The sequence below is a fragment of the Sorex fumeus genome, unplaced genomic scaffold (genome assembly GCF_029834395.1).
Source record: "Sorex fumeus unplaced genomic scaffold, SorFum_2.1 ptg000044l, whole genome shotgun sequence".
Lineage (NCBI taxonomy): Eukaryota > Metazoa > Chordata > Mammalia > Eulipotyphla > Soricidae > Sorex > Sorex fumeus.
Genome location: NW_026606101.1, coordinates 54,997,137 through 55,022,608, shown reverse-complemented (window position 1 = coordinate 55,022,608; position 25,472 = coordinate 54,997,137). Strand labels below are relative to the sequence as shown.

Genomic DNA, 25,472 nt, shown 5'->3' with positions numbered 1-25,472 from the left:
AGATTTTAAAAAAAAAGCGAGTTATCTGACTTTTGTTTGACTTTCTGATGAATATATATATATATATATATATTTTTTTTTTTTTCCCCTTTTGGTTTCTGGGCCACTCCCCTGGTGATGATCAGGGGTTACTCCTGGCTCTGGACTCAGGAATTACTCCTGGTGGTGCTCAGGGGCCCTGTGTTGTGCTAGGGATTGAACCCAGGTCGCCTACATCAAGGCAAGCACCCTACCCAGTGTAGTATCAACCAGGCCCTGACGAGCATATTTTTGGCGATTGTTATTTATGTTCTAGGTTATTTATAGTGATGTAAGGATTCTTTTAAAATAAGGCACAGATATATGTTGCTCTCCAATTGTCTTCCATGAAAGTGCACCAAATGAGCTATCTTAGGAAATGGACTAGAGGCACATTTTGCAGAGGTATATCTTTTTCAGCCTACTAGTTGCCTACAGATGGCTAAGCAGGGTATGGAACATGCTGTCATATTTCATTCATAACACACATGTACTGTAGCTCTAGGCAACAGATGGACAATCGCTTGTTTAAACTACAAATGTGAAATACTAAGGTAGAATAGCAATATTTCTAGAAATGTATATGGAAAAAAAGCTTTCCCAAGCCAAGAGGAATGGTGAGAGGCTGTGAGGTTACCCCAGTGTTTCCCTGATCTCTCTAGCAGCTGCCATAATTTCCCCAACACCCTTCAAAACTTGATAATGGGAGGATCAGGGGGCAACAGACACAGATTTGACAGGAGAAGCCCAAATCATATCAAATAGAAATAACACTGTTATTCCTGGCTGGTTCACATTTATTAGAATTTTTACTAAGAAAACTGCTGAGTTACGCTTTCAGAGTTTTGTTCGTATTTCATAAATCATCTACTATAGCCTCACAGTAAAAGTGCTCTCTCCTTTCCTCTGAATCCAAATATCAGAATTATAGGTTTAAATGTGCTTAGAGTATTATATACTTTATATATTATCATAAACTCTTTGTAGAACATTTCATAGTGACAGAACTATTACTGGGTTGATCACTCTGTTGCACTAATTAGCAGAAGTGCAAGAAACAGTCTTGACCAGAGAAGCTGTACCTACGGAAACAATACGTTTTTGATGACAAGAAAAAAACCCACATCTCTTTGAGCTGCAGACATTTTCTATATGTCAAAGTATGAATGCCTTATAGGACACAATGGAAAACTGAAATGGAAAGCAATTTTCTTTACAAATAGGAATTCATATGGTGTCAATATGAGTAGGGATTGAGACAACAAAATTTCTGTGGTTGAAATAATCTGCAGAGCTCAGAACATAGTGTTTTTTTCTCCCCTTTTTCTACATCTCTCATGCTACACAGAGATAGCCAATATTGGGTGTTTGACAAAAGTTTTAAGCCAGCACTTTTTTTTACAAACTTTGTTTTATAGACTCTGATTTATTTCCATTATTTATGTATTTAAATGATAACAGTCAGTACAATATATCAATAAACAATATAATTATAATCAATGCAATATGATCTTCATATCTAATATTGGCAAAATTTTGTGTTAAAAGTAAGAGTGATTTGGCATTGTTTAAACAAAGGATTAATAGAAAAAAACAAAAAGGCAATATAAGTCATATATTTAAGAAATCCTGGCATAAAATATTATAGGATCCATTTTCTTATACCTTGTGAAAGAGGAAAAAATCTAAATCTAAATATTTCTGCATATGTATGTGTGCACATTCATTATTATAAAAGTATAATAATTCTATATTAAAAAGGATATTTATTTAAAAATCTTTGGTAAAGATACTCTGAGGTTATGTGATAAAAATGCATGATAAGGATTGTAAGCAAGCAGTTTTCTGGCAATACCACAGTGATGGGTCTTTGATAGCATTTTCTTTGTGGGAGGGCATGTAAACATTCAGTTACATAAGGGCTTACATGTAACAAGCAAGTAGAATGTTACTGCATTTTTAGAGTATAAATATTTTATAAATTCTATGTTGGCAAATTTTGTAATAACATGGCTGCCCTTCAAGAGATAAAATCTATCTCTCAATAAACTGGGCTCTTAGCTTCTGCCCTAAAAACAATGTCTCCATGAATTTCATTGAAAACAAGTTACAAAACAATTCAGGCTGATCAAATTATCACCCCGATTCTCTAATAGTGTTCTTTGAGGTCAACAGTCTGATCTGGCCTTCATTTACAAGACAGAAATTCAGGAATGCAATTGCCATTATATCCTACAACCCACATGCTGCTCAAAGTCTATCTCACTGTATTTCACATTAAAAGAAAAAAGGTTAAAGAGAAGCATGGCCAGGTAAGAAAAGGACAGCGACTGCCAAAAAAAAAAAATCAAAGAACTTAGGTGGTTCTAGTAGTGATCAAAGTTAGTGAGTCACCATGATCTTCCATGAGCTATAGTATTCAATCACAGACTCAAGACTTTGTTATTAAAAAGATTTGAACCAGTTTTATGATTATTTCTATTAAAGCAATAAATTTAACTGGAATTCCTGAGACATGAGTTTTGATTCAAAACATGCACAAATAATGTTTCCCTTTCTTTCTGGGTATTAAAATTAAGAAGTCACACTAGAAAACTGTCACTTTAGAATCATGAAAAAGAAATTTGTAGAATCAAATAAACTATTTCTTATATTTGACTTCTTAAACTGGGTATTAATGCATATGCATAGTCTTTATATTATTATTTATACTTTTGTGGTTCTTTAAATATGTAAATTTTCATAATTTAAAAGCATATTCTTGTGGAAGATTTGAAGAAAGGTTGAAAAAAATGTCAAATCAAAATAATTTACAAAGTGGCAGATCTGCCATTAGAAAGGCATCTCTCTCTTAAAAACAAATATGCTAGAACCTAAAGAAATATAGTTCTATAGTTGGCAAGCAAGTATTTCACTGCCCAATAGAGTTTGAATAAAGATTCCAGGCAGAGATGCTGTATATTTTTAGCTCAGAAAGCTCATTTTTTTTTCAGTGATTGTCTTTTAAAGTGTGGTGTAAATGTCACATTGATGATATGAAAATGTCTCCTGCAATATGTAATTTGAGTTGCAAGAGGATTTACAACAATAATGAAACTGTGGTTTCACAACCTCTTGAAACTTTCATGTCTTCTTAAAGTAAACTAAACAATATCATACTGTTGATTTTGTATATTTGGTATGCATTGATTTGCAATTGTTAGGATAAAAGGACCTGGAGAAAAAAAAAGACTACAACCTAGTCTTTATAGTTATCTTCCTCTAAGAGAAAAAGCCAATTTTAGTGGTTATGTTTGAATATTAGAAAAAATATGGCAATATTTCTGAGATGAAAAATGGGATAGTATTCAACGTGTTTGTTTCAGGTAAAACTAGTTTGTCTTATTATGTCTAGGTAGTATGGAACATCTTGAGATAGCACAATGGCATAATGGCTTTTCAAACACACCCCTAAGATGCTTTTTCTCGCAAATCCCACATTTATTTGTCTATCTTGGCTTTCCAAGCAGAACTCAAGGGGCAGACAGACCGCTCCAAGAGATAATCTGCCTAATAGGCCAGAGCGTTTGACTCTCAGGCCAGGCAGTGTGGTGCTACTGGGGCCCCTGTGATGTTGGGGGCCACCAGTACCACAACCAGCAGTGACTGAGGGCCCCGAGGGGCTGGGCATCAGGCTTGAAACTTTCTGCTGCAAGACGGGTTCCTTCAGTTGAGCTATCACCCTGGCTCCAATCCCATGCAATATTTTAAAAACAAAATTGGAGCTAGTTCTGTTGCAGAGATTTCTGCTTTCAAATAGGCCTGATTGCTGGTTGCTATAAATCTTAACTGTGGATGGTTACAAATTAAATTTGGGCTAGCCTTAATCTATTCAATATACAAGTAAAATTATTTATGGCTTGAAATGTAAATTGTGCTTTATATTCCGCCCTCCCCACCAGGCACATGACCAATTGAAAGCAACAGAAATTGGTTTTTAATAGAAAGAACAAAGAATGGCTAGCTTTTGTGATGACAGGCAATGTGGCAGGGACTAGATGGAGCCTTCCGGGCCAAAAGCACCTGTAGTTTGGCAGACTCCCCCAGGAAAAAGTGTATGTATGATAGCAAATATCACACTAAAAACAGCCATTCAACCAGATGAAAAGTGAGAAAAACACAGGTATTAAAAGTTTTAGGAATGCAGAAGTGAATGGGATGGAGCATAATCTGTGCAAAAATGTGGAAGTCCCTGGGAATAAAGACCTAGCCAAGTCCTACAGAATTAAATGTGAAATGTGCATTTGGTAAGAACTTAAAAGAAATCTTATAACCTATGTATTTCTAAAGAAAGGTTAGTAGTAAGTGAAGAACGGAGTCCATCCCATAGGTTGACTGCCTTCCTCTATTTTCCTATTTCTTTTGCTTTCTGTTTCCCTTGTGTTTCTTGTCATTTCAGTGCCACCACTACCAGCTAGCCAGGTGACTGAACTTAAAAGTCAGTGCTGGGCTTGGCAGTAAGCATTCTGATGCGGGCGCTGTTGCAGGTCTTGCAGAGAATATGCCCATCCAGAGGGTAGCAGCCTTGGTTATCCCCTTCAGACAGAAGGCCACCGCAATCCTAGAAAATGAAGACAAAACAATGTAAGCAACAAGATATACTACAAGGGGAAGAGGAAATTCCTTAGCTTCCCACTCCGGGCTTCTATAAACAGGCCATTTACTTTTGTCTTTTATTTACATGGATCACCAACCTGCTTCCCAGTAGGTAGTATGGTATGTTTGGAGTTAAGATGAATTGGAGATTAGGGTAATTAATATAGACAGAGAAAATGGTCCTAATAAATACTGTATAAAAAATATAGTTACAAGGATAGAAAAAAAAACCCAATGGTTTAGGTTACTAGATATTTTCTGAGTCTTCTTATCTATACAACTGCTAAAACAATGGAAACAAAGGGAAACCAAGCAAGAATAGATCCCTAACTGAATTCATCTTTACCCTTCATCATTAGTAAGCCTCTGTTAAAAGGAATCTGAATGGGGCTGGAGCAATAGTACAGCGGGCAGGGCATTTGACTTGCATATGGCTGAGCCACATTTGATCCCTGGTATCCCATATTGCCCCCTGAGCCCACCAGAACTGATTCCCGAGTGCAGAGCCAGGAGTAAGGCCTGAACAACAAATGGGTTTGGGCCCCCCAACCGAATAAGTAAGTTAGTAAATAACTAAATAACTAACTAAATACATCAGATATAAAATTGTAGGGATGGAATTGTTTGGCCACTTTTGGGAAAACGTAGGGATAAAATTCTGTTTAATAGTGGGGGCATGGACAAGTTCTGAATACTTATCCCAATTGGTTTTAGAAAGGAAAATCTAAAATTGTGGAGAGCAAGGATTTGTTGGACTTTCTCCAGTAGGTTATGTGGTATTTAGAAATGAGCACTGAATGAAAGGGAGGGCTCCTGGGCATTACTGGGCATTTAGTTAAAACCAAAGTTTTAACACGGCATAGGTCACTGTGGTTAAGGCCAATAGCCACTTAAAAATATCCCTGCATTTTCTATCTAAACCAAGATATTAGAATGATCAAACAGGATAAATGGCATAAATATATTTCAAATAAATGCAAAGGTCTACCTAACTGTGAAGAATAATACAACTGTTGATAGTAACTCTAAGGGTCCATTTAGCAAAGTGTTTCCATTTTGGAAATTACACTTAAATGCCTGCCATTGCCTTTGGACAAAATAGAATTATTTTTAGCAAGGAAAACATGATGGTGTAAATACTAGTAGAAAATCCTTTTCAAGATCACAACTGTTACATGCCTGGACACAGGTCTGTCTCTGACAAATAATGAAATTTAAGATCAAACAGAGTCACCAAAATACAATAGCAGAAGCAACTTTACTGTGAACAGGGAAATATTTTGCAGCTCTAGAGGCTATCAGGAGAATGAATGATAGAATTAAATAAAAACTCATAGAAAATGGAAAATTTCATAAATGTCATGGCTCTGAGTTTTTAATGAGCTAATGTCTGTAGTCACCTGGGTATTCCAAAAAGTTCATGGTCAACCACAGTGTTACAACCATGGAAACCTTCGATATTAGCAGCTCAAATGAACCACATAGTGGCATCTAATACAACCTCTTCACTTTAGAAATGAAGGCAGAGAGGAAACAGGTTTGTCCTGTGATACAGGGTTGGACTAATTGGTAGGACTAAACAATAGTCTACTCTCTTCTCAGTTCTTCCTATTCCATAGTGCTGTTTCTGTAATGGCGTTTGCCTTGCACATGGCTGACAGGGCTGACCCAGGTTCGATTCCTCCGCCCCTCTCAGAGAGCCTGGCAAGCTACCGAGAGTATCTTGCCCACAGAGCAAAACCCGGCAAGCTCCCTGTTATGTATTCAATATGCCAAAAACAGTAACAACAAGTCTCACGATTTGTTGTGAGACATTACTGGTACCCGCTTGAGCAAATCGATGAACAATGGGAGGACAGTGCTACAGTGCTACAGTGTTTCTTTAAAAAATTGCACACTTTTTAAAGTGAACATACTGCTATTATTTAACAGAATTAACAGAATTATTTAATAATTGTATGAGGACAAAAAGGCACATTTTAGCACAAAAATAAAACCATTAAAAACTTAAAGCCCAATGGTATGGATACCAAGTGTATGAAGAAAGTTGGAAGGTCTTGCTTCTTTGAACTCCTAATGTAAAATGATCTGTAAAATATCTATTATGATTCACTTGACTTTTTTTATGTTTGTTTTGGGGTGATACCCAGCCAGTGACAGGGCTTATTCCTGGCTCTTCACTCATGTATCATTTCTGCCAGGGCCATATGACAAGCCCAGGATGGAACTCTAGATGTCTGCATATTGCTCTAGCCTGGTTCAGTTTTCAGGGTGATGGGTGGACAGTATTGTTTCTGTTAGTAATAAAAACTTGTGTAAAATTTAAATGTTGACTCATTCAATATTATTTTTTCTTATAACAGAAAGAGACATTCAACTTCAACAGTACAACAATAGTACTGCATAAAAGGGGATGTCAGTTAAATCTAAGACACGGTGGAATGAAGGTAGGGTTGGGAGATACTCTGTCTTTCCCACTAGCCTGTGTTTTAGAAAAAGTTTCTTTTTAAAAAATTTAATTGGGGGCCATGCCCAGTGCTCAGTGATCATTTCTGGCAGTTCTCGGGGGACCAAACATGGGTGGCCTGCATGCAAGACAAACTCCTAACCTGCTGTACTATCAGTCTGGTCTCAAAAAAGTGGTTCTAGCGGGACCACATGAGCAAGTCTCACTGGGATGTAACAATAAGGGAGTTCAGGCTACACCTTTCAGAGCAGAGAACTGAAAATAGAGGCACCAAGAAGGAACAGTAGGAGGAAAGAAAGCCATTCAAAAGAAGGAACTGGAAAAAAATCAGCTTTTGAACCTCAGATTATGAGAAAGACTTGTTGCCATCTATTGAATTAACACCACCTGGCCTTCCCACAAGAGCACTTCCTTGTCAATTTGAGAATTACAGGTGTCTTTTATGTATCCCATGGTACTTTGCGTTCATAACTGCTACTGCTTTTAGCAGTCATCTGACTTACTCTCTAAGTGCTCAGGTAGTGCTTGCTAAATTAATGGATCTCCATTATCAGACTATGAACACACATTTCCAAGCCTATGAAGAGAATGGATTCTTATTCTTCTTAATGCATGATAAAGGTGTCCTTGCCCCCTAACAAAGTTAAAGATTCAACATAAAAATAATAAACAATAGCATAATTTTCAACTAATGTCATGGTCGATGATCTACAATGTCATTACATAGACCATTTTTTTTTTTTGCTTTTTGGGTCACACCCAGCAATGCACAGGGGTTACTCTTGGCTCTGCACTCAGGAATTACTCCTGACAGTGTTTGGGGGACCATATGGGATGCTGGGAATCTAACTTGGGCTGGCCGTTTGCAAGACAAATGCCCACCCGCTGTGCTATCGCTCCATCCCCCAATAGACCAATTTTTATTTAACTTCTGCAACTGTATTTGAACCATACTTGGGCATATTAGAAGAACGAAGAGTGCCTTGAGATGTAGAGAATTTGAGACCAAAAAAAATGACTTATCCAACATCACTACCACTTAATAAAATGAAATGTTCACAAGTATAAATTAAAAAATTTAAAAAAAATTTGTGCAACTGACATTTTTGTGTCAGTGGTCTTAAGATGATGTTAATGGTCATGTCATACTTAAAATCCAGATTCTTTGAACATAGGCACATTAATGGTGGTCTCATGTTCCTGTTCCTGTTTATAAAACCCCAACTTGAAAGGGCTTTGAATTGCTTGCCATGCCCCGGTGGATGTGGTGTACTGATTACAAACCTCACAGCGATAGCATTGAACATGGAAATCACGATCCAGAGCCACAATTCGAATAGTCTCCTCCTCGCCTGGGGCAGGCATAATGGGCTCCTTGCACACGGAGCATCGGGGAGCGAATTTCCTGAAAAAATAAAAAAGAAGACATGATTCTGGTGAGACACAGAATACAGCCAACCAACAAAGAGATGAGGCACAGGCATGACAAGAATGGTATGCAGAGACTCCGAAGGCATTTGAATCTCCTTGTATGACTTTCCTGTGCCATTTTCCTTCTCTGGATCTGCTTCCGATGCTGTGTAATAAAGAAGTTAAACATGGTGATTGTTGATGTTCCTTTAGACAATAAATATTGTGATATCTGGGGAGTGGGGGAGTGGTCAAGTGGTATATGCATGGAGAGTCTCAGAAGCTTTTCACAAGTCAGAAAGCTGCGTGGTCCAGCAGGAGTGATAGTACATCAAAGCAGGGTGGGGAGGGGGGAAGGAGTGATGGTGGTATAGGGCATTTGCCTTGCATGCTGGCCTGGGTTTGTTCCTGGGCATCCCATATGGTTCCCCAAGAACCGCCAGGCCTCCAGGAATAATTCCTGATTGCAGAACCAGGAGTAAGTAACCCTTGAATGTTGCAGGTTGTGTGCCCCCACACATACCCCAATCCTTCAGGAAAAAAAAAGGAAAAACAAAAGCTGCATCTGTGGTTACAATTGGTAACCCCAGGTAGGGCAGGCTACTGAGAGGGAGGAACACAGGTCCTATGTCCCTTTCTAGCTTCTGACATTCACCATAAAACTTTTGTACATGTGACCCAAAACCTCCCATGAAGTATGGAAATTTTGTAGGTCAGGTTCGTGAGGAATATTTTGTGGTCAGGAATTCTGCCTCATATTCACCTAATGAGAGCCATTTTGAAAAATAGCTCGAATCCGAGGAACTAACACAAGAAAAGTCAATGATCTCTTTTGTTTCTTTCTTTCTTTTTAGTTTGGGAGCCATACCCAGCAGTGTACAGGGTTTGTTCCCTGCTCTGTGCTCAAGGATGAGTCCTGGCAGTGCGTAGGGTACCATAAGTGAGTGATGCCAGATGGAATCAGGTGGTGGCTACAGGCGAAGCAAGTGCCTTGAACCCTGTGCTATTTCTCCTGTCCCTCAAATCTCTCTTTTTAGAGTTAACAGGTTCAAATATTTTTATACCAAACAGAATGGCCAAGCTTGCACATTTTACATTTTGACTGTGTTCAACTTTTGCTTGAAAAGGGAAAATAAAAAAGCTGTCGATTGGTTAATATTCTGAATTATTTCAAGACTCCCAAAAGCTATGAATACATGAACACTTACATGTATATGAGTAAATTTATGTTTTCAAGGTTAATTTTGTTCACAAGGACCATACCCAGTGGTGCTAATGGATCCCTGTCATGGCAGAAATGGCTTTGCACATGCTATGTATTTGCTCTACTACTTGACTCTTGGCCCAGAATTTAACTATTTCTTAACCTATTAATACTCCTGTGACTGATGGCCCTAATAGTATTTTTTCCCCCTCAAAACAGATTAATAGGCTAGAAATCTAGGCCATTTCTCCATCTGTATCTTCTTCATATTCTGGGTAGCATTTGTGAAGGTGTGAAATGAGACATGATTTGAAATGGACATGGATAGGAAGTGAAAATATTAAAAAAATAAAATCAAACTGTGCAACTCAGTTTTTTTTATGGTAATGGTTTTAAGATTAATGATGTTAAAATTTATCTATTTGTAGTGAGACTTAAAAAGGAATAATGATAGTAATCTAATACTTTGCAAAGCACTTTATGGTTGTCAAAGCATTTTTACATACATTATACTCTATATGTACATATTAATTTTCCTGGCTGCACCCAAAAGGCATCTGTATGGCTGCAATCTAAATAAATATGAATTAAGCAGCAGATCAATTGATTGCTATGAAAGAAAAATTAAAAGGATCATGGTACAACTGCTGCAGTAATCAAAGTTGTTATAATTGGTATTTTATGCAAGAAGTTTATACTTAGTGGCAAAAAAAATTGCCTTGGACTACCTGATTATTTTTGAATCTGGGTCATCAGCAGCAAAATAAGCAGGCTTCTGGAATCAACTGCAAAACTTCCTTTCCCAAACACTGGGAATAGAGTCAGTAAGGTTAGACGTAAGTCTTGCCTTTCACTTATATTCATAAACCTTCTCTAATATCCGAGTAGGATATTTACTCTTCCAGAGTAAATATATTTCATTGAATTTGCCATCCTCCTCACCCCCTCTTTATTGGTGGGTGGCAAACCCGGCGATGCTTGGGGGTTATTTCTGGCATTGCACTCTGGAATTATTCCTGGCAGTGCTCAGAGGACCAAATGGGATGCTTGCATCAAATCTGGGTTGGCCACATGCAATGCAAATGTCCTACCTGCTGTACTATTGCTCTGGCCCCTCATAGGATTTGTCTATTTTAGCAGGTTTTATTTTCATACCTTTAGAGAGCACGAAATGATGGGCTTCTACTGGACAGGATTCACTCCTTATCTGAGTCTCTAGAAACAACCTCTCTTTAGTGAGTAGATAGGCAATATCTAATAAAATGAAGCCCCTATAATGTTTATCTCTTTAAGGGATGTTTATTGGCCATTATGCCAAATCTTAAGGGCCATGCTCTTTGGAAAGCCAGGAATTCTTTCTGTTTCCTTTCTACCAACTGGCCTCAGTTACACAATGGGAAAATGCAAAATGAAGAGAAAGGAAGTGGTTTCCATAGTCCCCATAGTGTTCCTTGGCCTGCATTTCAAGGGTTGTTAAAACTTCTAGAGGTTAGATTGTCATAATTGAGGATACGCATAGATATACCAGACAGCTCTAAGGCACTAGGGTAGACTTTATGAGATCATTAAAAAATTCATCTGAGGATCAGAGAAAGTGCTCAAAGGCCCCAAATCCAAAACCAAGGTCAAAACAGGTCCAAATGGAAATTATTTATGTCAAGCCTCCTCCACCGCCTGCACCTGAAGACTTATCATCTTCCTAACTTTAGCTTTAGCTTCTCACAAGAGTATAAATCTATTTATTTACCTATTAGTTTTAGGACCAAATGGGATGGTATTTGGCCATTATGTTTGGGTCTTTGTTCCCAGAAATGCACAGGGAGCCAAGTAGTGCCATGGATAGAACATAACTGTCATTCAAAGCATGCTTCTTAGCCCCCAAATGTGACTTTTCTAGCTTTCTTCTCACGAGTTCTCTCTTTTTTCTTGGTTTTGGGTTCAATCCAATGGTGCTTATAGCTTACTCCTGGATCTGTACTCAGGGATCATCCCTGGTGGTGCTCAGGTGTGCCAGGAACTGAACTCATGTTGGCCATGTGCAAGGTAAGCGTACTACCCACTGTTCTATCTCTCTGGCCCTATTATCTCATGATTTCTGGGTTTACACTACTGTAAACAGAACTAATACTTGATAAGATTTTAATCTTCATAAATTGATACTTTGATGTGTTCCAACATGTCTCTGCTTGAAAATGCTCTACATGAATTTGTGAAGTATGTATTTTGTGGGAAATAAAGTGCTATATATTAAGCCCTTCTCTTCTAATGTGTCTTTTATGTACAGTTCCTTGATTTTTTTGTTCCTTTTGTTTGTTGATTTTCTGCTTGGATGATCTCTCCCATTGTCCTGTGTGTGGTATTACAGTTCAGTTCCCTAATATTATTATGCTGTTATTAATGAATGTTTTCTTTTATGAATATTAATAATAGTTGCTTTATATGAAAAATTCTAGGGGTTCTTTTTCAAAAATCATTTCTCTGAGAATATAATACCAACAACAGTAAATGTGACTGACATTTATTGAGTGTTTATTATGTGCTGAACCTTGATAGACACCTTACAAACTTGATCTTATTTTCTAATGACAACAACATTATGAAAAAATACCTTTATCATTTATACTTCACAGCCATGGTGCCAAGTTTTGGGGAGGGTGGTCTTAATCATTTTCTGGCAACAAACAAGTGGAAGCTTATTCAACAAATAAATGTAGCACCGTAGCACCATCCTCCCATTGTTCATCAATTCGCTCGAGCGGGCCCAGTAACATCTCCATTGTAAAACTTGTTGTTACTATGTTTGGCATATCGAATACATCACAGGTAGCTTGCCAGGCTTTACCATGGGGGCGAGATACTCTTGGTAGCTTGCCGGGCTCTCCGAGAGGGGCGGAAGAATCGAACTTGGGTCGGCCATGTTGGCTGCTTGTAAGGTAAATGCCCTACCGCTGTGCTATTGCTCCAGCCCAACAAATAAATGAATGAGTGTAATATTTTCAACTGAAATCTTCAATACACTTGAAAGGGTCAGTGAGAAGTCACATTTCAGGGCTCATTGTTCTGGCACTAGGAATAAAGAAATAAACTAGGATTCCAATAATCATATTGGAGGTGAAAGGTTCTATATAGTTCTTATTTTATTAATTTATCTATATATATTTATCACAAAAATGATTTAAGGTGGTCATGGTAAATGTTTATATGTGACTGGGTATTCTTTGTTAATAAGAAGCCTATCTACAGTCAAGTGACAAAATGCTGCAAAATACAGAGAAGACAAAAAATCTAAACATGGGGATATGGAGAGGTGTATTTCAGAGTTATCTTAGAGAAGATGGCAATTGACTTGAGCCTTGAGAGATGTAATTTTAGGTAAAGTAAGAGAGTAAGTGAGGTAGATAAATTTGGAGGCGGAAAAAGGTGAAGTGAGAGGGGAGAGTGGACGAGAAAGGGAAGGGAGACAGGGAAAGAGAGATAGGGTGAGGGTCATGGGAACTAGGCTGAACAGTCATTTGGAATGCCATGGGAAAGACCTACACATTAGGTTAGAGGGTTTAAATGAACACTGGTGGATGATGGCTATCCATGGGATGGTTATGTTGATGTCATTATCAGGTCCTTAAAAATGTATTTCAGTATGAGCCGGTGGTGACAGGGCAAATGCAGCCTCATAGGGTGGAGGGTGGAACTGGCACATCCTTCATGCCCTACTGAGGTCACAAGTTGCCCCCCCAAGAGTGGCTTTCTGGCACGGCCATGGCCCCAGAAGCACATGGACCTAATTCAGAACCCAGTTGCTTGCGGCAGAAATTTGAATGGTCTATGCATTAAACTACGGTGCCATGCCCCCCCCCCCCCCGCCCCAGCTAAATATGAACCAGCCGGAGGTGACGGGGCAACTTCAGCCTCATGGGAAGGGGGCAGAACCGGCACATCCTTCATGCCCTGCCAAAGCCACGAGTTGCCCCCAACAAGCGGCTCTCCAGCATGGCCCAGAGGCACACAAACCAATATCATAATTTTCCGGCTTTGGGCAGAAATCCCTCCAGACTTAATTAGCAAAATATCAGAAATCCAAAATCCATCATATCATATGGTCTTCATAACCAGCAAGAGACAACAAATTATTTCACAATGCCTTTTCAGCAGTTCTGATTGTTGGGGGGAAATTCCAAATTATAATGGTCCATTTTTTCATCGAAATAATGAATGTAATCAAAGTTGAGAGAGAGTTAAGTAGAAATCATCTGCCTCACAGGCATCGGGAGGGTGGGAAAGGGGGGTATATTGGGGCTCTGGGTGGTGAAAAATATGCACTGGTGAAGGGATGGGTGTTTGATCATTGTATGACCAAGACTTAAACCTGAAAGCTTTGTAACTTTTCTCATGGTGATTCAATAAATAAATTTTTTAAAAAATGTATTTCAGAAGCAGGTTACTCAAAGTGCATTCCCCAAGCCCCTGCAACTCATCAGAAATTACGAATAGTTGGCTTGACCCCACATTTGCTGAACTAGACCCCGGGTGACCTATGAGCACTTGACTGTTTGGGAAGCGCAAGCAGGTACCAAGCATGTGAGAGAAAACCTTCTCATGGACCTCCTGTATCTCACCATAACCTCCATTCCCAGGCTGCTCCTGTTACAGCCTCATGGATCTTCTTTGAAGGGAGAGAAGTTTTGGGAGAGCTGTTTCTTTTGCTAGGAATCTCCAGGTTTCCCTCTTAAAACACTTTTCAAACGTTGCTTGCAGATGCCTGCCCAGACACCAGGGTCAAGTACTCTGACAGCTTAAGCCTTTGCCAGGTGAGGTTTGTTGTCTTTGCCCGGTATCACCTATTTCCTGCACTTACCCTCTTTCTTTTCTGGCTAGATCCTTGCTGACAGGGGTTTTTCACAGCATATCTATGCAAGTTTTCTTCTTGCATCTCTCTCTCTCTGTTCGCACTTAAGACATAAGTGGCATACAGAGGACACTGTAGATAATGACGTTTAAAGGCATTTCCTAAAAACTCACATATTCATAATGACCAAGAATGAGGACCCCGAAAAACTGTCATCAGGAGACTGTATTCCCGCATCTACCATCTCCTTAGCCATGCAGTGCCCATTTTGATGTGAACATCAAGTTGTTTTTTCCCCCCTATTCCTCACAAGGCACTCAAACAGAGTTCTGTCAATTTTCTCATTTTTTTCCTTTGTAGAAATGGAGAAAATATTAAAAAAAAATATTCCCCCCCCTACATACCTGCCAATCATACAGACATTATTTTTTTAAAAAAAGTTTGTGATTTAACATGCTGTTGAATTAGTGGGGTACAGAATTGGGGATTTAAGATTATTTTTTCCTTTTAGATGCTCAAGTCTGCTTTTCTGGAGCTTTCAGACCCACACACTTATGTCACCAGTTGCCACTCTCTAATTATTCTCCCCACTCCTGGAAATGAAAGATAAATGGCATAGATATAAACTTACATTTGTCAGTATTGATTTCCTGTTTTAATTGAGGGGTGTAATATATCAGTCTTTTCCAGCAAGGGAAACATGTGTGCTCTGATTATATCTATCAGTCTTTCTTAGATTAGGATAAGTCTAAGAAAGGAGACAAACAGTGACAGAAACACACTCCCCATTGGTATCTTTTCACGTTCCTTAAATAGATGCAGGTTTTTTTTTTAATGTGTAATTACAAGCTAAAAATATCAATAACGTGAAGTACAATTTATGCTGTGACTGCCCTTTCAAAGTGAGCATTTCTAATACAAGTTGAGAATTTCTGCCTCTGGGTTTTTTTTGTGATTAAAAAGACATTCATTCAGACTCCTGTCTTTTGTGTGGTTTTCAAACTTTCTTGCTCCTTAGAGAGTGGTCATAAAATTCATCTTTAAAATGAATCTCTGGTCCACAATGCTTATGGGAAGTACCTCCTGGTGGTTGAACATCAACAGAATAGTGAAAATTAACCCACACAAGTCAGCGCTTTTGAAAACCATAGTGAGGATAGTTAACATTAGGCTTAGGCCTGGAGTAATTGTAGAGCATTACAGGGTAAGGAGTCTGTCTTACAGCTAAGCTTGATTTGATCCCTGGAACCCCATATGGGTCTTTGAGCCCTATCAGTAGTGATCCCTAATCACATAGACAGGTATAGGCCCTGAGGAGATCTGGGTATGCACCGGCAACCCAAAACAAGGGATACTCATATTGGTGAGCTGTAAGAGTTCCATCACTTTAAGAAACTCAGATTGTCCTCAGAGTCACTGCTCAGCAAACACAAGTAAGGAAATCTTCAAGACTACTGTTCAAGAGTCACATCTAGAGCTTTCAACTCATAGTTCCTAAAAATATGGAAAAAATGTGATGGATTCATTAACAGATGAGCTAACAGGCCAAATGAAACATAAACAAATACAAAGTTCTATGTTTTTCCATGAAAATCCCAGCTATTATAAAATTCATTGATTTGCTCGAACGGGCACCAGTATTGTGAGATTTGTGGTTACTGTTTTTGGCATATTGAATATGCCATGGGGAGCTTGCCAGGCTCTGTCGTGTGGGTGGGATACCCTTGGTAGCTTGCTGGGCTCTCCAAGAGGGACGAAGGAATCAAACCCGGGTTGGCTGCATACAAGGCAAATGACCTACCTTTGGTGCTCCAGCCCAAATGTAAATAATTTATTTAGTTAGGAAATGTTCTAAGTCAGACAAGGGAAGAAGTTAGGGGAAGTTGTGAATTTGATACCAATAGCATGAAGCTTCTTGAGAAAAATATAAGGGACTGAATTGTCTCCTCTGTCTTCCACAAGCTCCTATTTGTATAATAGTAGAGAAGTAGAAGTCTAGCTGTAGTGAGCTTGCCTATAGATGAAACTGAAGAGCTTAGAGACATTGAACAGTGCCACACGTCTTGTTCTTATTAGGCCTAGGAATATTACCACAGGGTCCTGCCTTTTTACAATACACACATTTTATGGTTGGGTCTACTTTATCGGATAGACTCAAGATAGCATGAACATGCCCATGAAACCCTGGAAGCAGAGAGCAGACTTGGAAGCACATACTTCATCTTGTATTGAGCCCCATGTTTCATAAAGGGATAAATAAATTTAAAGGTGTTTGTGTTTGTGTGTGTTGTGTGTGTGTAATAGAATTCTGAATCTCAGATATGCAAAGCATGCAATCCACAAATGAATTTGGGGTGAGGGTTCAGCAGTGTCAAGGAGCAACTTCCTGCTCTGTGCTCAGAGGACCACGTGATGCTAGAGATTGAACCACAAGCAAAGCAAGTGTCTTAACCTCTTTCTTATCTCTCTGGCACTGAAGATGAACTTTGTATATGATCTCATTAAATTCTGAGAGCCTACGTGAGAAAGGGGACTCTATGAACTAGATTCCAAGCTAAAATAGAGTTCAAGAGAACAGGGATTTTGGAAGAATGAGAGTCAACTGCTTACTTGTGGAAATCTTCAATGCAGTGGATAAGGCCGCCAGAATCGATGGTGAATGGAATCCCATCCAAGCAGCGGTGGCACATCACACAGGTAAAACAGTGAGGATGATAGGCCTTCCCAGTGGCACGAAGAATCCTCTCCATGATGGGCTTGGAACATACACTGCACTGCTCCAGGGTGCTCTGGGGAAGAATGAAAAATATAAACGTTAGGCTGGGATCTGAGGAGCTCCCTTTGCATAACATAGCACAACAAGCACCTTCACAGCACACATTGGCCCTTCTGCTTATCTTACCACTCAGAGAGGGGCAGAATGTCTGCTTTATTATAGAGAAGAAAACACATTGCAGTGAATCAAGTGTCATTTCTAAGGTCACACAGGGCAGAGGTGACTGATTAATAAGATTAATAATATGTTTTCTGAATTCTATCTTTTTTTTCCTTCCACCACATTAGGTGCAAACACAGAGTAAATATTTCTGATTTTTTTCCCAACAGCTCAGTTTTGGTTTTGGATCATGAAGGTAGTCATAGACACTCTGCAAACAGTGGATATGAACATGCTCCCATAAAACCCTATTTACAACAGCAGGTGATAGGATGGATTTTAGTTCACGGATGCAGTTTATTGACCCCTGAACTATGTAACTCATGATTTCTACTTAAGAATGCCACCTTTATTTGTCAAATTTGATTTATCAGCAAAGACCCACTGGGGTCACCAAGTTTCCTACTATTTTAGAGTGATCTATCTGATAAATAACACTCAGAGACCATAGAGCCTGTAGAACTCAATACAAATTTGACATATTTGGTGGGGTTTTGATCATATAAAACCTCTAACACCACCTCCAACTTTAGGATTATAATTTTAACAGAAATGTTAAACATAGAGAAGGTCTAACTTTAAAAAATGAATTGAGAAAATAAATGTGTCTGACCTTAAAACGATACTGAACTTAAAAAATGTATTCCTTGTTCCTCTGAAACGAAATACTATTTATTTAGTTAGGACTCAGAGAGATGAAATTGCTAACTTTCCATCTTTCTTTAGAATTTCATGCTGTATACAAAAGCAAGTCTCACATAAAATACAATATGTTCCAACTGTGATGTGTAGACTAACAAGAGTTTATCAGCTGTATAAATCTGTAATGGAAGCATGCCTGATTAGAAGGTTCCAGAACTGGAAGGAATGTGGATATTAAATGGTATTGCCTCTTAGTATGAGAATTCTAATAAGAAGTGCTGTCGTCTTACTTAAAACAAAGGTGTTTCATTGACTTTCTTACTGGACATCTGTCTCCATTGTAATACTTCCCTAATCTTGAAGCAATTCCCAATTTTCCTCACAAAAACAGATATGAAAATATAAATTTTCCTGCTCTAAACAACATATGATTCCACAAGGTGCAAAGAGTTGGCTCTTTATCTGACACTAAATTTTCCTGACTTGGCTCAGATTTTCTTAATATCTCATACAGTTCAGTCTTGATTATCCCCTGAGAAAATTCTATACTTCTCTTCTTGCTAGCAGAGAAACAGCCCAAAGTTATATCTCCACATACTTAATATTCACTGTTTTGCATTTACATCTACATATCTACTAGACTTCAGTTTTTTTTTTCACTTTTTTGTTTATGGGTCACACCTGATGGTTCTCAGAGCTAACTCCAGGCTCTATGCTCAGGGATTACTCCTGGGAGGGCTCAGGGGACTGACCATTATGGAGTGTTAGAGATCAAATAGGGCTGGAGCGATAGCACAGTGGGTAGGGCGTTCGCCTTACAAGCGGCCAACATGGCCGACCCGAGTTCGATTCCTCCGCCCCTCTCGGAGAGCCCGGCAAGCTACCGAGAGTATTCGATATGCCAGACACAGTAACAACAAAGTCTCCAATGGAGACGTTACTGGGCCCGCTCGAGCAAATCGACGATCAACGGGAGGGCCTTTACCTTTTTACCTTTAGAGATCAAACATGGGTCAACTGCAGGCAAGGCAAATGATCTACCCACTGTACTGTCACTCATGCCCCTTGACTTCAATTTCTTCACTATCAGGAACTATGTCTTAAAAATGTGTTTCTTTATTCTATACGATACTCACTATACTACCTAGAGTACCAACAAGCCCAGGATGAAATGTGCAAAAGAATAAATGATGTTAATCATTTACAATTTACTGGGGCAGTACAGTACTGGGCCAATTCTGCAATCCATTCCCGATGAACTGGTAAATCCATCACCGTCCTTCCCTCCAAGCTGCGGTTGTCAGAGGTTCTGAAATCACTTAGTACGCCTCTGGTCACAGTCTAAACTCATGTAAAGTATTAACCTATTTTTTTTACTCCTCATTTTGAAGTGGTGAAATTAAAATAGCAGAAGAACACAAGATGAGTGTTTAGAAATGACGATGGTCTGGACAATGAGGACTCTGCCTTTTTCCCATCCTAGCAATATGAGCTAACGTGGCTAGAGACTGTCTTCCCAAGGCTTGTGTTTTGCTTCTCTGCGGGTTTTAACTTTTGTTTTTTAAGCAAGCTTGTAAGGAAGTAGAAAAAACCAAAATAGCACTTCACCAGAAAATATTTTTGTTTGTATAGAGGTTAGACCATTTACTCAAAACTCACAACATTATATAAGGTTCTTAGTTTAAGGGAAGATTTTTGGGTCTATGGAAGCACTATTCAAAAGACAGGTAATCTGAACATTGATGCTATAAGGGAAAATCAATATAAGATATGTCTAATTTTAAGCCATTGCAAATGTTTGCACATCACAAATATAGTCATGAATATAGTTAACTAGCAGTGTGGGCTAGTGATGGCAGAGGGCATCTTAAGATTTTCTCGTTACGCACCTTACTGTAGTCTTCCCTTTTAGTTTCTAGCTGGTCCGCTAGGTCCCTGATCCACTAGGACCCCTGCCATTTTTGGAGAAAGGATAGAGACTCTCACAGTGTCACAAAAAACAATGGGACTTTGTCTAAGTCTTTGTTTTCAACAGGTGAAAGAACAGGCCATGGACAGGGAGAGAGTGGGACCCAAGTTAGGGAGTTGAGTAGACCTTGAGGAAGGCCTGCTATCTGAGTGTAATAACTGCCAAGGATTTAGAGAGAGATTTGGTTAAATATTTTCTGTAGGCTGAAAGAAGGAAATTTGTTTGATGAAGTAAATGACTTGGTTTTCTATTGATAATTTCTTCACCCGATATCTCAGTATTTCTACTTGAAAAACAATGATAAATTCTGGCTGTAATTTTATTACTCTGTGATAGATAAGTATGAACAGGAAATAGTCTAGATATATATTAGAAACAACTGGATAAACCCTCATCTAGGTCTTGCAAAGAAAATCTATGTTAGAAATCTGAACACTATTTGGAGTTAAAGAAATTGCTACTCATAGAATTTCAAGGATCACTTAGGAAGAACTATGTCCTTCCTTCCTTCCTTCCTTCCTTCCTTCCTTCCTTCCTTCCTTCCTGCCTGCCTGCCTGCCTGCCTGCCTGCCTGCCTGCCTGCCTGCCTGCCTGCCTGCCTCCCTCCCTCCCTCCCTCCCTCTGTCCCTCTCTTCCTTCCTCCCTTCCTCCCTTCCTCCCTTCCTTCCTTCCTTCCTTCCTTCCTTCCTTCCTTCCTTCCTTCCTTCCTTCCTTCTTTCTTTCCTCCCTCCCTCCCTTCTTTTTTTGTTTTTGGGACAGACCCAGTGGAGCTCAGGGATTAGTCCTGGATCAATGCTCAACGGTGATTCCAGGGTGAGCCACATACAAGGAATATGCCTTACCTGTTTCACTGACCCACTTTTTTTTTATGTCTATATCTATAGTATTAAAAACAATGTGATTTACAAAGTTGTTCGTTATATAGTCGTTTCAGGTATTTAGTGTTCCAACACCACCAATGTGACCTTCCCTCCACTATAGTACCCATTTCCTCTTTCATCCCCAATCTTCCCCCTTAAGGGCACATAACAAATTTACTTTATATTGCTTATTCCAGCAAAACTTTAAGAAAAGACAAAAGAATGATCAGAAAATATATCAGTAAGAGCAAATTTGTGATTGCTATATGATTTTAACCTATGTAAATAAGGAAAACAAACCTTTAATTTAATGTAATACAACATTTGTCCTCATTTACATAAGTATGTTCTGAAATCTGGAATCTAAAGTATATTGTATTCAATTTTATTTTATATTTGGATTGCATCATGGTAGTAACCATGCCTTATTTATCTTTAATAAAACTTTTAAAGAAATTCTGTGCTAATATATTTTGGAGTCTGTATGAAATAGGCAGGGCATACTGATGTAAAGTTACTCCTATACTTTATGCAAACATTTTAATTTGCAAAATTGTTCATGATGAATATTACAGACATTCAGTATCCCAACACCAGTCCCACCACCATTTTCAGCTTCCTTCCACCATTGTCTCAAATTTTCCCAACCACTCCTCAAGCTTGCCCCCATGTCAGGGTTACAATAATTTATTTTATATTGCTTATTGTCAATACATTGCTAACAGAATGATCAAAAACATTTCCTTAGAAGAAAATTATGTGTAAATTGTTGTGTTTCACCACAGAGACATTAAGTTCTTGTATGAGAGATTGTTTTGTCTTTTCTTATAAAGGCTTCTTTTAAAACCAGACAAAAAGATTCACTCTTTATCAAAAACATGTATTTTGTTGTTAATTTATTTATTTGTGGGCCTCCAAAATGGTGCTCCGAGGCCTTCCAGAGATTCTCAGTAAGCAAAGCTGGCGATTTAATGTGAGGGTCCAAGGATGTGGTACTGTTTGGGTGCTGATGTGCTGAAGATATCCCCAGCCTACATCAGTGGTGTTTAAGGGTCTCCAGTACTATGCTGGAGATGGCGTTTTTGATAGATAATTTAGGACTGGGAATTGGAGTGTGGTCACCTACAAGCAAGTTATATACTTTAATCCCTATACTATTTCTCCTGCCCATTTCTAAGTAGTTCAAAATGAAATGACCATTAACAAAAAGTTTTTTCAGAAAATGGAAAAAAAGGTCTTCAAGGAAATAAGTGGAAGAGCCTTTCTTATACCACATCTTGTGTGTGGAGGTAGATAGGGAGGTTGGAAGGGGAAAACACTTCTTCATAAGAAGCTTCAAAATCACTGAGTCCTTCTTGACCCAACTATGAATTTATATCTTAAATACTAACTGGACTCTGCCAAAGGGTGCACCTTCTAACTCCCTATCACTGTTGTCTGAGATTTCTTTAATAAGCTATGTTCTCCAAGGAACTCTAACTACTCCACATCCTTCTTTGCCTACAGAACACCCATTCAACTTCTTCAACTTAAGTTTGCCACTCCTTCTCCAAAATCTTCCCCCATTCATCCCCTGTTATACTCTAAGCAAAACAGGTCACTGTTAGGTTGTAGGATGCGTCTCTGACGGTACCAGAAATATTGTACTTTAATAGTTTTTGTCAATTCTTTCCCTATGTGGGTTATGACTATCTTCCTTTCCTATATGGAGCTATAGCCAGAGTTTGAGTTTCTTAGGAAAAAGATTCTGAAATTGACATTTGCATGCAGGGAAGTTATTTAAGAGTCTCTCTGGGCCCTACACCTGTGGCACAGTCCAGGAGGTTTCTGGGCAGAGGGGAGAGTTAAATTATGGTGCAGCTACAACAAAGACCTCATACAATTCAATGGAGAACTCTAGAGCAGGGCTGATGGGGTGTAAGCTTCCACAGTTAGTTTTAAGTTTTGCAGCGCAGGTGCCTGACCTAACCTTGATGCCAAAGTGTTAGTCTCAAAGACAATGTTTCAAACCACAACATTCCCTTAGGATTAAAAAAGTCAACCTGCCTCTAGTAACTGAGGGTGCAACAAATTAAAGTTCTTGGTTGATTTAGATAACTTGTCAAACAGAAGTGACTTCTATTTTGCCTTTACTCTTACTTTGTATCATTTACTCCTGACCTTTTAATTTCTGCTTTTAAGAGACATCACTAACAAATACTAAGTCAGTGAAATCCTAATTCCTCAAAAATTCAGGACCATAGCCTTTTGTTTTTTCTCCCCACATTCTCTGAACTCTCCTCTCACCAGATGTGCTTGGGCAATTTCCAGGTTTTGTTAGAAAAAGTGTCTAATTTTTGGTAACTTTTGGAATACTATTCTTAAGGCTTATACAGCAATCATACCAGAAACTAAAAGATTTACTCTATCAATAATGGTGGTGTTAAAGGGGAAAATGTTGATGGGAGAGAAAGTAGGACCCAGTTGAGACCCCACCGAGATTCATAGAAAATAGCATTAAAAATTATAGAATTGAAGTAAACTCATCTTACTGGTCTTGTTCCAGAGACCTATAAATAAATCTCGAAAGAAGGCAGCTAGCCTCAAACATTTCTCGTATACACATTTCTGCCTGAGACCTTCAGGGTGATCTTGGGAGGGGCAGGCCAGCTCTCACCTTATCACAGTCCTGGCAGTCACGCCCACCCAAAGTCCACTTCATGCCTCTGGCCAGACTGCCCAGTTAAATATTCTGGATTTTTTTTGAGAGACATTTTTAAACTCTGCAACACTGACATCCCAGTAGTAGCATGCCAGATTGGATGGGATGTTGCATAGAAACCAACAAATCTCAATTAACAAAGCATTAACACAGAAGGCTTAACTTGCGAGGAGATCTTCGTAAACCCTCAGAAAAGGACTTAATGTCCCCATGGTGAAATACAGTATTCACAAATTTTCTTCCACAGAAATATTTCTCGGTCATTTCATTAGTCATTTAGTGGTAACAATTAATGTAAAATAAATTTTTGTGGGCCTGCTATAGGAGGACAGGTTAGAGGGGAATCAATAGTGGAGGAAAGGTGAGAGCAGTGGTAAGATTGGGTTAGGGATACTGAATGGCTGTAATGAATTAATGTGAAATATTTTGTAAACCATTGCCTTTAAGTAAAGTGAGGAAAAAAGTCATAGACAGAGAACTACACAAAACTGATGGTCCTGCACTCCTATGTTCATTGTAGCGCTACTCGCAGTAGCTGGAATCTGGTGTCAACCTAAGTGTTCAAGATCAGATGATTAGGTAAATAAATTGTGGTAGATGGACCACCACAATGGAATACTACTCGGATGTAAGAAAAAAAATGAAAGCCTGAGATTTGTGGCTGCATGGATAGAGCAGAAGAGTAATCGTGCTGAGTGAAATTCGTCAGGAGAGGGTCAGAAACAGAATGGTATCTTGCAGATATAGGCTATGAACAAAAAAGAATAGGGGAATAACAAATGCCCCAAAGTAACAGAAACTTTGAATTTGCCTTCAGTATTCTGTTTAGTACAGGAAGGGTGTGGGTATGTGAAGGACAGTGAGACAATGATGGAGGGAAGCAGAGATCTACGTGGAGGGTGTAGTGCTGGACTATTTTAAGAAACCCTATCAATAGCAGTTTGTAAACCACAGTGCCCAAAATAAAGAATTAAAACCTACTAAGTAAAAATAAAGATAAAATTCTAAATTTTGTACTAAAAAATACCCAATGCAACTGCTTTTAAATTAGAAATACAATCTGGTTGTATCTTTTCTGCCCTTGAATATTATATAAATAAATCTCTATCCACAAGCAGAAGAGCTGGAAGAATCAATCTAAATATAAATGAAGAGTATAGGTAATGTAAGCAATAAGTAGTACCTAGATAGTGAAGAAAACAATACTTTTTTGAATTTGTAAATTCCCTAGGTGCTTAATGTATCTGATGTTGAATATTTTAAACAGAGACTTAAGTATTTGAAGATTCAGAAGACTATAAATGTTGCCATTTAGAAATGTTAAAATTTTCATTTCATAAAATTAAAATAGGAATTTATATTATGTCTGTATTTTATTTCTTTTTTTAAAGAATGAAAGCAATATTGAAACAGAATGTTTGGAAAGATAACAGTCGCATCTCATATTCAAGATAGAGTTTTGTTCTGGTTGAGGTAAGAATAAAACACATATAGTTAGAAAATATTACTTTAAAAAATCTTTAGTGATTATTTTAGTTTAAGAGTTTTTAGCTTTCCTTGTGTGTTTCTCTTCAGCAATCCTTTGTTCAGGAAAACAACTGAGGAATCACATCCAAAAAATACAAAATCACTTCTAGAGGAAGAATGTAATGGAGTCTGAGAGCTGGAGAGATTTCTTCATGTTTTCCAAAACCTTTATTCTAAGAAAACAAACATATTCAAGAATCCATTGCATGAAAAGGAGGGGAAACAGTGGCAGATTTCGAATTAGAATATAGGTCTAGCAAA

General features: G+C 38.5%; 1 protein-coding gene across 1 annotated transcript in view; it reads right to left on the bottom strand.

The window, feature by feature from the left end:
- Nucleotides 1-1,095: 1,095 nt before the first annotated feature.
- LPP (LIM domain containing preferred translocation partner in lipoma) overlaps nucleotides 1,096-25,472 on the bottom strand; it is a 758,624-nt gene continuing 734,247 nt past the window's right edge. Inside the window, exons 11-13 of the mRNA XM_056121924.1 lie at nucleotides 17,188-17,366; nucleotides 8,405-8,525; nucleotides 1,096-4,618 (exon numbers count right to left, since the gene is read on the bottom strand). Of these exons, the coding sequence (XP_055977899.1) occupies nucleotides 4,490-4,618; nucleotides 8,405-8,525; nucleotides 17,188-17,366 (429 nt within the window). The 3' untranslated portion in view covers nucleotides 1,096-4,489. The remainder of the gene's footprint in view (nucleotides 4,619-8,404; nucleotides 8,526-17,187; nucleotides 17,367-25,472) is intronic.